The sequence below is a fragment of the Sturnus vulgaris genome, chromosome 3 (genome assembly GCF_052056855.1).
Source record: "Sturnus vulgaris isolate bStuVul1 chromosome 3, bStuVul1.hap1, whole genome shotgun sequence".
Classification (NCBI taxonomy): domain Eukaryota; kingdom Metazoa; phylum Chordata; class Aves; order Passeriformes; family Sturnidae; genus Sturnus; species Sturnus vulgaris.
This window is the reverse complement of record NC_142245.1, coordinates 84,441,621-84,454,523: the sequence shown is the minus strand read 5'-3', so window position 1 is coordinate 84,454,523 and position 12,903 is coordinate 84,441,621. Positions and strand designations below refer to the sequence as shown.

At 44.5% G+C, this 12,903-nt stretch overlaps 1 protein-coding gene across 6 annotated transcripts in view; it reads right to left on the bottom strand.

Annotated features, from left to right (window-relative positions):
* COL12A1 (collagen type XII alpha 1 chain) overlaps positions 1 to 11,455 on the bottom strand; it is a 98,196-nt gene extending 86,741 nt beyond the window's left edge. For 3 of the 6 annotated variants that reach the window (XM_088162151.1, XM_014870217.2, XM_014870215.2), the window contains exons 1-3: positions 11,037 to 11,296; positions 8,361 to 8,468; positions 53 to 169 (exon numbers count right to left, since the gene is read on the bottom strand). In XM_088162151.1, the coding sequence (XP_088018277.1) occupies positions 53 to 169; positions 8,361 to 8,433 (190 nt within the window). In that variant the 5' untranslated portion in view covers positions 8,434 to 8,468; positions 11,037 to 11,296. Of the gene's footprint in view, positions 1 to 52; positions 170 to 8,360; positions 8,469 to 11,036 lie in introns of all 6 variants that reach the window. The other 3 variants (XM_088162152.1, XM_088162153.1, XM_088162154.1) reach the window with 3 other exon arrangements.
* Positions 11,456 to 12,903: the final 1,448 nt, after the last annotated feature.

The window sequence follows — 12,903 nt, the reverse complement described above, 5'->3', positions numbered from 1 at the left end:
AACTCAACTTTTCAAAACATGTAATCCCGTTAAAAATTTTGACAGAACTCACCATTTGTTGGAACCACAGTTATTCTGTAACCCACTATTGCATCTGGTGGCCTTTTCCAGGACATTTGAACATTATGTTCATCTATAATTGTAAAATTCAAGTCTGATGGTGGGTTAACTGCAAAAGATTTATACCAGGTAGATGTTTAATAGCTTGAACAAATTTTGGCAAACGAATAAATAAAACAGTATTGAGCAAAGCTTACTAAAATTGTCTTTGCATAAATTTGTTTCCAACAAATATAAAAGTATATTGTTGGAAAAAGAGTAAAATAAAAGCTGACAAAATATGACAAAACATCAAAGAGTATATGCATTACAGAGGACAGCACAGAACATATGTTTCTTGAGTTGCCAAGACATTCAAGAATGGCCAGCAAAATCAAGCACAATAGAAAACACATTTGGATACATGTACAATGAGTTCACAGATAATCACCACATATGCAAACAGTTCACATAACAATTAAAGGAAATTTTTTTACATGCTGGGTGCAATCCGTACAAGCATGCCAAATCACAACCTGCTTACAATATCATGAGATCATTTAAGATGTGGAGAACACAGTACTCTTCTTAATTAGACATCAAAGAATTGATCAGCTTTTTTAATATAGTCTCTGCATATGATATTTCTTATCAATTTCACTGAATCTAGAAACTTGGCAGAGAAGAGAAACAATTTAAAGAATACAGGAAAAGATTGGGGGTATAATGTTCAGTAAAACAATTTCTGTTAGGGTCTAGATATGAATATACATGCAAATTGTATATCAGCAATAATGATACACTGATGTATCATTATATTACAAAATATGGAGAACTCCACTCTTTTGTTCCTAGAAGCCACTAAAGTGACATACTTTGCATATAGCAACAAAGGATTCAGGAACTAAGGGAATAATAGATAGCATTAGCAATTGTTGCAATTTGCCAAAATATTCGAGCTGATGTGAAGTTCTCAAAAATAAAATTCTACCTGTTTACACCAGATTTGTGTTCAATTTCAAAGGTGTAAACTATTGTTTTTATGTTCCCTTTGCAGCAGGTGTACCCATACTAATAGTGGCATTTTAACATAAAATGCCAGTATGGTTCCAAACAACACAATGGTTAATTATGAAAAGACAACATCAAAATATATTTAAGGACATTTATTTTACAGAATTTATAGAAAACAGCAAAGAGGGCACCAGTGAACTGAACAAATGACTGCAAATAAAACTTGTAGGAGCTGATGACAGAAGTAACTGAATAGTACAGAAAGAAATAGTTTACATACGCTAATTTGCAGCATCATGCATATGTAAATGAAATGTTGATTATTGGTTTTTTAGCTTCCCACAATGGACAAAGCCTCCATGTACAAGGTTCATTACACAAAGACGTTTCATAAATATTTTATAATGATATTCTCTTCGTAAAATTGTCATGCTTATTCATGCAGTATTTTACTGACTCACTGTCAGTGCATGGTAGGTGTATTAAATATTATTGTTTAAATAGGTCTACAAAGTAAGATTAGATCCAGCCATACTTTCCTTAACTACTAGTGAGAGAGTTTTGCAGGCATTTTTAAAAGACAGATCTTCTGTTTCATAGAAGATCTCCATTATATGTCAGATTTCATATCAGATTTGAATATAATTTTAAAAGCAGATAAAGTAGTAAATGCTAGAATGTTTAATTATGAAAAGACACTGTCCAATTACAAAAAGTAAAACTGAGCTAAAAAATATGGCATATTTTTTCCTTTTAATTTTCTGTAATTTCCAACCATAGGATAATATGGCTTTATAATATTGATACTATAGATAACACTAGTGCTGAAGTAAATGTTATTTTTCCTGTTGTCCATACACAGGCAGTGAGATTAGACAACTAACCTGCATGCACAGTTTATTCATCATTCAGTTTATGAGTATCACAATGCTAGAGATGGCAGGGTAGTTACTTAGTATCAAAATCATGCAACACGTGTTAATAGTAAAATACATTTAGATGATAAGAATATCATTATAAAATATTGTTTCAGTAGCAATGGCTCAGGACAAATTTAATGCAAAGGCAGAGGCAACTGACCTGAGCATGCTTTCAAAAAAAATTTAGTACATGGAAAAAGTAGCACCACCAACCTTGCAAGTAAAGTGGCATGTTGCAGCAGAGACTTTAGGCTTTAACTGCTGAAGGGCAGCAGCAGCCCAACTTGTTGATATCCAAATGACCGGATTCCAGATAAACTGAAAAAGCTGACTGTGAGGAGAAGTCTTGAGCATTTTAAAGGATTTTATTCCATTTTATGAAAATTCGGACGTGGATCTGACGTCTTCTGACGTGGCAGGTAACAAGATTAATGCATTGACACATGAGTAATGTATCCATTCATCCAGGTGATCATAGAACAATGGCATTGCAGGGGAACTTGAAAGTCCCCTTGTCCATCCCACGGTCAAGACAAGATTGGCCACCCTGTGTCACTCCTGACATGTTTTCTCAGATCATTCTTAAAGACCTCTGCTATTGTCAAGACTGACAGCTTCCCAAAGAAATTATTCCAAAACCTACTGCCTTTATTATCATAGTTATTTCTGAGACCTAATCCCCGTCTTCATTGGATTTACTTTAAATCCATTCATTCTCAGCCTATGGCCAGCTTATCAAACTCAAGCACTGAATACTTCTCCCATAGAAATCCAAAAAGGAATGTTGCTTGAGTGAAAGAAAAAGCTGTTTGGATCCAATGTCATCAAAATGCCTTCCAGATGGCCTGTGAGCTTTTGATACTCAAACAGATTCTCCAAAACATCCATGGACCTTCACAGGGGTCAGATTTCACCCAAGTGAAACCAGCTGTGGGGTGAAGACCAAACCATGGTCATATGACTGAGAGTAGTAAGCTGATCTGAAGTACAGAAAAATGTTTAGATGATAAAAACCTTATTGTGATAATAAAATAGGGCAACTGTTACTCCATCTCATCAAAATTCTTCTTCCAGAAGGGAATTCACCAGTGGAAAAAGAATGCATTTGCAATACTGAATCAAAGCAGAGTTCTAGGGAAAAAATGCCCCTTGTTGTAGTAGGAGTTTGCCCCTTTACAGGGACAAACCTTAAAACTTCATTCAACAAAATCTTATGTGTGAGTGCAGCTTAACTCCAACAAGCAGTCTTAATGTTAGGCTACTTGCAGCAGTGAAGTTGCACCTATTCTTAGTGTAGTGACACTGCTGATCCTGCATCCATCAAAATTCATGCCAAAACTCTCACTGACTTGTCAAGGTAGAGGATCACAGCCATAATGTGTCTTGGTGTTGTCGTAGTGCCTTCATATAGTGATCCAACTGTTGATGCACACAAATGCATGGTTGCCCTACAGGTTTCCAGAGTATAAAAAACATATCCTGCTGTACAACAATCATGTTTCCAAAGCATTAACTTTGACCACTCTTAGAACTGTGTTATGATAATTTCATTAACTGGATCTTCTATATTATGCACCACAAAAAAAATCAAAAGAAAAAATAAACATAATATACTTAAAGCATTGCCAGTTCTTGTGTTACATGCACATGTAATAAGAGTATTGTTTCTGAAACAAAACAAAACAAACAAGGAAAAAAGAGTAAAGCATCTTTCTCATGCTATGCAGGTCTTATATGTCTTATATTAGCTTGTATTACTTCACAGGTAATATAAAAATTTTACAGCTTTTTGCAGATAATACAATGTGACTGCTAGAGGAACCCAATTAACACCTTAACAAGACAGAGATAAAATATAACTGGAATATCAAGTAATTTATATCTAGAACCAGATTTAAAAGTGATCTAAGTTGGAAGTAGCTGCCATCCACAAACCCTAAGTGAAACATACTTTGTGATTCCATCACTGGAAAGGACACACTATAATTAGCACTATAATTAGGTCAAATAATGTGTTAACCCATGTTAAAATAACATACAGTCTTGCAAAAGCTGAAGAGGTAAGCTAAGCTGTACCATCCCAGCAATAAGGCCTGCTGAGGCTGGAAGGTGCCAAAACTCTTAATTTACTATTTTTTCAGAAATGGCATGAATTTTGTACAACTAAATCATGACTCCAGTTACTCTTCTCTGAAGTCTGCATTTTCAATGTGACTGGGAGAAAGAATGACCTACAGCCTAGAAATGTAGTAAAGAGAAGCTTCTCAAAAGAGCAGCTTCTCAGACTTGCTAAATATTCACTGCCAATCACAACACAGAAACATTGCCATCTGTATCTTTGCATTTTTAAGATTTTATATATGTATATGACATTTCTTCAAAATAGAAGATGCATAGCTCAAAATGTGCTTTGAAAAAATTAATTTAAATCTATATACAAATAAAGACATAGGTATCTCAACATAACACATATGCACACATTGTATGCATGAATATTTACCAAATTTTACATATTTGTGCATATATATGCACATGTATGTGTGTATATATAATTACATATGCATTGCATATTTTGCTTCTAACTAGCAGAAGAAAAAACAGGGATGTATAGTCATCCTCATGTATATACAAATTTCAATTTCACGTGTCAATCTATACGGCTCTCTATTTAGGAACTTTGAAATCAATAGCTCATTTCTCAAAAGATATTGCCATGAAAAGATAATAAAAAAATGGTCTATCAACCAGTTTCAAAACTTCAAAAGTTTCAGCTATCTCAGATCACCTCTAAATAATTCAGTCAATGAAAATTAATGTACTCAACACAGCTTTATTACAAGCCAAAAATTCTAATCCTCTGCAACTGCTGTGCTGCAATTATTTGCTACTTACTATACTGAGTGTCCTGGTAACAGATTTTTCACCAGACAAACCTTTTTATGCACAACACAAAGGTTTCACACTTGATCAGTGATGCCCTCCTTGCTTACCTCCAGCCTAGAAAACAGACTTTTCTACTTCTGAACCAATTCCTGAAAAATGGAAAAGTCAACACCTTCAGAAGCTCAGTTAGGTTACACAAAACCAATGATTTCCTCATTTCTTTCCTGTGCCTTTGAAAACCTGTCTGTATTAAGAAACATGGCATGCTACAGAAGCCATGACAACATCACAGCAGTAACTTGAAGTTATAATTAATAGATTCTTTGCATGCCAATATACTTGACTTAACTATGACTAAAATAAGAGCCCTTGGCTCTTTGTGATCACAGATCAAAAAAATACTGTAACAGAAAGAAATTCTGACATGTGGACAGACATGGAATGCACTGGAGTATTGCTGTGCTGGACTAAAAAGGCACAAAACAAAGTATAAAATATAGAATCACACACAAGGAGTTTAAGCTGGGAGGGAGATATCAGAAGGATTGCAAAATAACACAAGAAGAGTTACACTGTAAAAGAAAAGAGAAAAAATGCTGAGCATGAAAACAGATTTGCTTCCTTGACCACGGTAAACAAATAACTTCCCCAGTGAAATGGCATGAATATATTTAGACTCTATATGGGTTTTACCCCCTCTACTCCTACAGTGACTAAAAACTCCTGTTCTGTACCTCTGTAGAAAAGCTCTAACATCATTACTGTAGGTCACTGCCTTGTCAAGAGCAGCAGAGCACAGCCACAGCTCTCACGAAGGACTACAGAGCAGCTGTGATGCTGATGAAGAATCAGTTTCATACTGGAAAATTCAGGAATCTGTGGACAGCAGCATCAGATAAACAGACTACTCCCAGAGGAGACTGAAAATGAAAGCTGAAGGATGGCAGAAAATAAAACTAAGCTTTTTCTTTCGTCTGCTCTCACCCCATCTTTCCACCTCATAGCAAGAATCTTCATTATATTAAATAGCCCTCTCCCTTATTCTTCTCTCACTTTGTAATCCCATAAAGTGCCTAACCACACCATTGGGCTGAAAGAAAATACAAAATGCATGTCCTGTGAATGCCACACAAAGAGTCAAAAAGAACCAAGAAAAGAGACACAGGACTGACTGACTGACTGACTGACTGGTGGGTGAGGATAGCTTTGCCACAAAGAGAACTGAAATTAGGAAAAATAAGACCAAATGTTCACAGGAGAAAGTCAGTTCAGCAGAGAGGACTAAAGTTGCAATGACACCAGAATAAAGTAAATAAGTAAGTAAATAATTTGCTAAAGTAAATGAGATGCAATTTACAAAATTATGCAAACTTCCAGCACAAAATTTAAACAGTGCAAAAGAATGACCCATATAGTGCAAACAAAAACCCCACTGTAAAAATCTCTACAAAAGCAGTTCCCACCACAGCAAGTCCTAAGGTACTCCTAGTTTTGAACTTTCATTTTCAGCACCACTATTTCTCACTCCATTTTCAGCACCACAATTTTTCACCTCACACTTCCATGCCCTTACTTCAGAACTCTGGAGCTAGGAGAATTTTCTCATATAAATTGGGTTTTTTATTTATCAAACATTTCTGAATGCAAAGTAATATAAGCTCTGTCCATGAGCCCTCTACAACTCTCAAGATCAGGCTTTATTCACTCTTTTGCTTGGCAATAATGCATCCTCCAACATCTAATCAAAGTGATCCAGCTATGTGTCAAGATTTCCTGTTATAACTGTGCTGCTCCAAATACATTTTTGTAACTTTCTTTAACAGCAGTGAAGCTATGACTGGTTTCGTCTACACCATAGCTAAATAAAACACCATCACTTGCGTTCTGAAACAACATACTCCATACATGTAATTCACAGGGCAGGACAACAGCAATATTACTCCAGCTCCAAGTGAGCTCCCTTCTAAGATGGTGAAGAATGCACAAACACATCCACTCCCTTCCTCCATCAAAACTGTACACTTTGCTTTCTCTGGCACAGCAGTCCTGAGTTTCAAATGTAACTCTGAAATGACTTCAAATGACCTTTTTCGGTTCCTTTGCCAACAGCAACGCAGCACAAGAGGAAAGCAGATTCTCTCCTAGGGCGACCAGATGTTGCACTACTGGCAAAAATGCCATATTTTTCCAGAAAGCCAGTGTACTTTACATCTACATGCTCCAAGCAGGCACTACTGCTTGGGGGGCAGACTCTGTGGAAGCATCTCTAACACCCCATGCTTTTAGAAGAGATCAGCCAAGGTGACCAGGTCCAGACAAGGGAGCTTGTGGCAGGTCATGATCAGGGAATTTGTTTCAGTTCAAGACAGAAAGAGAAGGAAGGCAAAAAAAAATGAATTTTCAGTTGCTGGCTTCTGTTTTTTTCCAGTAAATCCAGGGGAGCTCACACCTACGATGGAGTCAGGTCCCGGAGGTCAGATCAAGTCATTTCAGTGCAGGATGTACAGCCTTTTTATTTCCCCCAGCAGCCACTGCTGCCAGAAATGCCATAACTGTGACCAAAAAGCCGAGCAGCTCACACTGAGGGCACAGGACACAGCTGCTGTTAATCCACTGGGGAGCAAATACCGGGCCAGGCCATTTTGAGCCAGTGAAGATGACATCTTCAGCTGGAGGCAGGATGCTGCCAGGGCTGACAGAGACCTCAGCCTCCAGAGAGACTGTGCCGAGGGCTGAGGAGGAGCAGGAGAAGGAAAGCCTTTTTGGAGGTGACAGTACCACATGCATGCCAGGGCCTCGGAGCCCTGGCTGCCACAGCAAGGCGGGCCCAGCCTTCCCTTCAGCGGTGCCCATGCCGCGTGTCACGGCACTGGCAGCATCTCCCCAGGCGTGTTCCCCAGGTCAGACCCGCCACAGAGGTTGGGGCGTCCATGAGGGAGGGTCCGGCCACCCCGAGGCTCAGCCGGGGGTCGCCCCGCCGAGCAGGGGAGGCCGATGCACCGGCAGGCCGGGGGGACAGAGGCGAGGGTCCGGCTGGACAAAACACACAGGCGCAGAGAGCCAGACTCTGTTGGAGCATTTTATTTCAAAGTTGCAGGTTGCTGAGTAGCAGGTTTTCCGTTTCCTCAACATTACCAAAAGAGGCCAGAGACCAGCCCTTCTTGGTCCACCCTGGGGGCAGAGCCATGGCCCCAGCGGCAATGGGCTCCTCGGGGCGCTGTGCCCGGTGGCCACAGCAGCTGACCCACGTCCTGTCTGTGGGGTGGTGTGGACAGCACACCAGAGGGACAGAGAGAGGGAGCTACGGTCCGGCTCACTAGCCGGGAGAAACAGAACACAGAAGGAGCTGGGCAAGGAAGGAGAGGCGTTTCTCTGAAGGAGAGAAAGAAAGAAGGTGAAGTATTCACACTCATAAACAGAGAGGGAGACAGTAGCTCAAGGCTGATTGGGAGATTTGCCGGACAGTAGGGCACCGGGGCAAGAGGGCAGGGAGGAGAAGGTTACCTTCAGCCTCGATGGAGGAGAGGAGGGTGGCTGCACACAGAGCAGCGACTGCCGAACACAGCGCTGTCTTCATTTCTGCCCTTTCAGATCACAACAACATGAATGAATCTGCAATGATGGGGAAGGGAGGAAGGGGGAGAAACGAGAAGGAAATGATACATGTGGATTAAAGGATTGCGTGGGTGTATTCATGAAACATAAAAAAGACAAACCACGGATTTCACTTTGTTCCCTTATCCCAGCCCCCACCCACGGGACCAGGTTGAAACCTCTAGACTTGAAAGCTGTCCAAGACGACGAAAAATCTGTATGACTAACTGGAGAGTCTCGTCTCACAATAATGTGCCTTTTGTTGCTGAACCCTTTCCAATCATAGTAAGCACATGAAGGTTTAACCTAGTTAGGGTTAATTTGATCAGGGAAGCGCAGTGAGGATCTGTGCCTCCGCAAAGGCAGGAGCCAGAAGGGAGCTCCATGACTTCATCGCTGAATGTGATGATAGCTAATTCAGAGGTCATTCCTGCCTTGGATCAACTAAATGTCTCTTTCAGCTGGGGATTTTAATCGGCTCCTTTTTCATAACTGTTGAACCACTTAGTTAGCTTTGTTTTACTGGTCTCAAGGCAATTTGGAAACTGTAATAAAACTTTTTTGAGGGGTTCTGCCTACAAATGTGCTATTCTTCATTTCTTGAAAGTCTGAAATAGGTTATACAGAAGTGTGTGTAACACACATCTGAAATTTGACACGTCTGTCTAGCCATGATGTTTCAACATCTGATAATTCATTTACATGTCCTGAGAGAAAATATATTTAAAACACACTATGTAAAGCTGATAGGCATAAGAGTTTCACAACCACTGCAGGTTGTCTAGCAAAATAAGTGGGATTAGGGCTAGTTAGTGGTTCTTAATTGCAAGCAGCCATACCTTCATAACTATATGCTCTAGATCATGTAAAATTACTGCCAATTACTCCAGCAAAACTTCCAAATTATTTTCTTGTCCAAGTAAAGTCCAATATGAACCTACACATGCATGTAAGTGTTTCTGTAGTTTCAGATTTTCTATCTCAAGAAGTAGGGGATAAAGTCATAGATGCATCATATATCATTATTAGGCTCGGGGAAAGTGAATTCCAAAAGCAATTAGGCAACAGATTTTATCAGGAAGGTGCCAAGAGCAAAACAAAAGAAAAATACATAAATCATTAGTCCGCAGAAACATCTGAAAGAGAAAACAATATTCTTCCACTATCTAAAGAACTACCCAGCAAGGCACATTTGGTGGGAAGATGCAATGGAGATCCAGGAATTTCCCAGTTACTGACACTGAGCTTAACAGGATTCATTTGAGCAGCTGTATATACTTGCCTTAGCCAAATGCCTTTACTGTACATGAAAATACCAAAAGCTCAGCGAAAATCTAAGCAAAGGTTTCAGTCTAATGGCAGTTCAGTGGCTAAACAGAAGAGTAATATTGACCATAATGACACTAACACAAGGAAGGCCAAGATTGGTATTAAAATGCTCTGAAAGCTCCAAAATCCTATCACTGCTCTGCGTGGGAAACGGCTGCCCCTGGGCAGATCTACAGCATCCTGCAGTGAGTTAAAGGATCGCCTAAATTCAACGCAAAAGGACATTTTGTCCTGATAATCTCGTGCGAGCTTTGACTGCCATCTTTTGATCGTTTTGAAAAGCAATGGAAATTAATCATCATCTCACAAAGGCATCTAGGAATTCTCCACTGCTGCTGGTCTACCGTTCCTGACACACGTTTTTGTTTCATGAAATACACCACTTCAGCCAAAGCATTCATTTGCTAACCTAGAAATACTCTTTCCTCCTCGAGAACTTAGGTGTGTGAAAGAAAGCCTGGAAGTAGCAGAGGACATCTCCTGGCTCAGCAGGGACACAACAGACTTCGTGTCAGGACTAAAGGTTTTCTCATTGATCTTTAGAGACCACTTTAAAAAAGTCAAACCCGAGCTTTCACAGTGCCAGTCCTATCTCCTGCTAATTCAACCTACAAAAGCTAAGCCAAAGCATTTCTAAACCACACAGTGCACATTTACCACTTTCAAGAAGAAAAAAATAACGTAAACGGAAAATGAAAAAAAAAAAAACTCAGGAAAAGCCCACTACCCATCAAAGATATAAAAAACTGGAAGCAGGAGAAAACATCACCGGCAGCTGCACACACAAGGGAGGGAAGCGAGAGCTCCTGCCAAAGCCGCAGCGGTAGCGTGCCTGCAGGCGCCCTGAGCGCTGACAGCGGGCTCCGCCTGGAGCCTCCGGCCGCCAGAGCCTCGTCTCCGGGACACCACCGCTCCTGCCCGCATTTCTGCCCAGGCACCCGTCCACCGGCAGCGCTCGGGGCCAGCATCCCGCCGGGCTGCCCCGTGCCTTCGCCCGGGCTGACTGCCAGCAGCCCCGGGGCGCTCTGCCCCGCACCTCTCCGCCCGCCCGGCCGCACGCCTGCAGCCGGCTCCGACATGCCCGACGCGCGCACACACGCTCCTGCCTTAATCCCGTGTCAGCTTCCAGCCCGGCGCTGCTACCCCAGCCTAAGTGCACTGCGAGGGGCTGCGTGCGTGGTGCGGACAGAGCGGGACACGGGGGTCGGCGCGGGGCGGGCAGGGGACCTCGCTCCTGCCGGGCACACACACACAGACCTTCCCGGGTGGCCGCAGGGTGCTGGGGTCGGTAACGGGACAGCTCCTCCGGCGATGACTTCGGCGGTGCCCGCAGCGGCGAGAGCCGCAGCCGTCGGACCTGGATAAAGGGAGGAGGATAAAGGATGAAGCTCCGGGGGCACCTTGTGGAGGGAGCAGCAAGTAGCAGCAGCGGCGAAGGAGGAGCAGCAGCAGCGGCAACAGTGAGCGCAGAGGAGGCGTCTCGATTACTGTAGCTCCCGATGCGAGGGGTCTGTCTGGGAAGACTTGCCTTCTCCAAGTGGGAAGAGCCTCTTCTCAATCTGCTACTTAATAGAGGGCTGTTCCCAACTCTCAATTTACCCTCGTAAGCGGTTACGAAACTTCAGGGAAGGTGGACTGCTGCCACCGGGTGATATATGCGCTGCTGTGCTCCAGCAAGGAAGGGGATCCACTTCTGGAAACTGGCGCATACCTCCGCGCATTCCTGCGGCATGAGACGGGAGCCGCGGCGGCAGCGCGCCCAGAGGCAGGGGCCCGGCCCGCCGCCCCCTCCCTCCCTCCCCTAGGCTTCCCAAACGGGGAGGACATGGGAGGGCAGTGGAAAAACTGAGTCTCCGGGCAGGCTTCGAGGGACGGCGGCGCAGAGGGTGTCCCCGAGCGGGAGTTTCCACCGCAGGCCCCGTCGCCCCCGCGGAGGACCCGAGGCTGGGCTGATCCTCAGCACAGTCTTGCAGAGAAGTGCGGGCACTCCCGATGGCTCGGCCGGGAGCCTTGAGGGCAAAGGTGATATAATCATTGTGTCACAGTTCAGGTGTGTCTGGCCTCAACGCTATGCAGCCATACATACATTAAACATAAATTAAACATACATTAAATACACAGTGCCCCCGACAGCCCTCTGCCACATGGGTGTTTTACTTGGAGCACAAAGCGCCGCGGGCGCCGGGAGCAGCCTGCGGCGAGGCGGGTCCGGCTGCCCGGGCCGAGGGACGGGGCGCACCGCCGCACCGACCCTCCCTAGGACCCCGCGGAAAATCCGCGCCCGTAAGCCATGTCTGAAATTCTGTGTCTTCCTAAGGAACTTCACCTTCCACAATGGGATAATCCACGAGGGTCTCCCATCACTCTCTCTCGGGAGCCTGTCCGTGTCGCCCGACGTGTCCCGGCCTCTGCAGCGCCCCGTGCCAGAGAGTGACACGGCGGAATGCCCAGGCCCTTCTCTGCCCGAGGGCTCAGACAGAGCATCCCAGGGGGCCCCACGCCCGCAGTGGGGATGCTCCCAAACCCGTAGGGAACGGCACCCCCGGTATCGCTCGCGGATGACACTCCTCCGGGACCCCTCCGGGCTAAAGCAGGGGTTGTCACCGTCCCCTCGGAGCGAGTGCGCAAACTCGGGACGCGGAACAGAGACGGGCGAGGAGCAGGGGTAAACAGGGAGGGGGGAAAGCTGCGGGTTTCTCCCGGCCGCAGCTCCGCTCGTCCCGGAGCCCCAGCGCCACCAGGGCCATCCGTGGTGCCGGAGCGCCCCCCGGTGGCGGCGCCGGGCAGGAGCAGGTCCGACAGCCCGACCGTCCGTCTGTCCGCCTGCCGACGCTGCCGCTGGGCCCCCGGGGACTCCGCGGTGGGGACGAGATGGCAACCAGGGCCGGGAAGGGAGGAGAGAGGGAGAGATGGGGCCATGCCTCAGCGCAGAGCGTGGGACCCCCGCTCGCAGCGGCCGGGGCCGCACTGGGTCCCTTTCGGCTCCGTGCACGACGTGACTGGCAGAGTCATCGGGGGGTTCAAGCAGGGTGGAAGTGACCGATAGCAGAGATTAATATTTTATCAGAGAACCGCTCCCAGGCACTTTTCCGCAGGACTCGGAGATCAAGGACCTGTCGGCAGG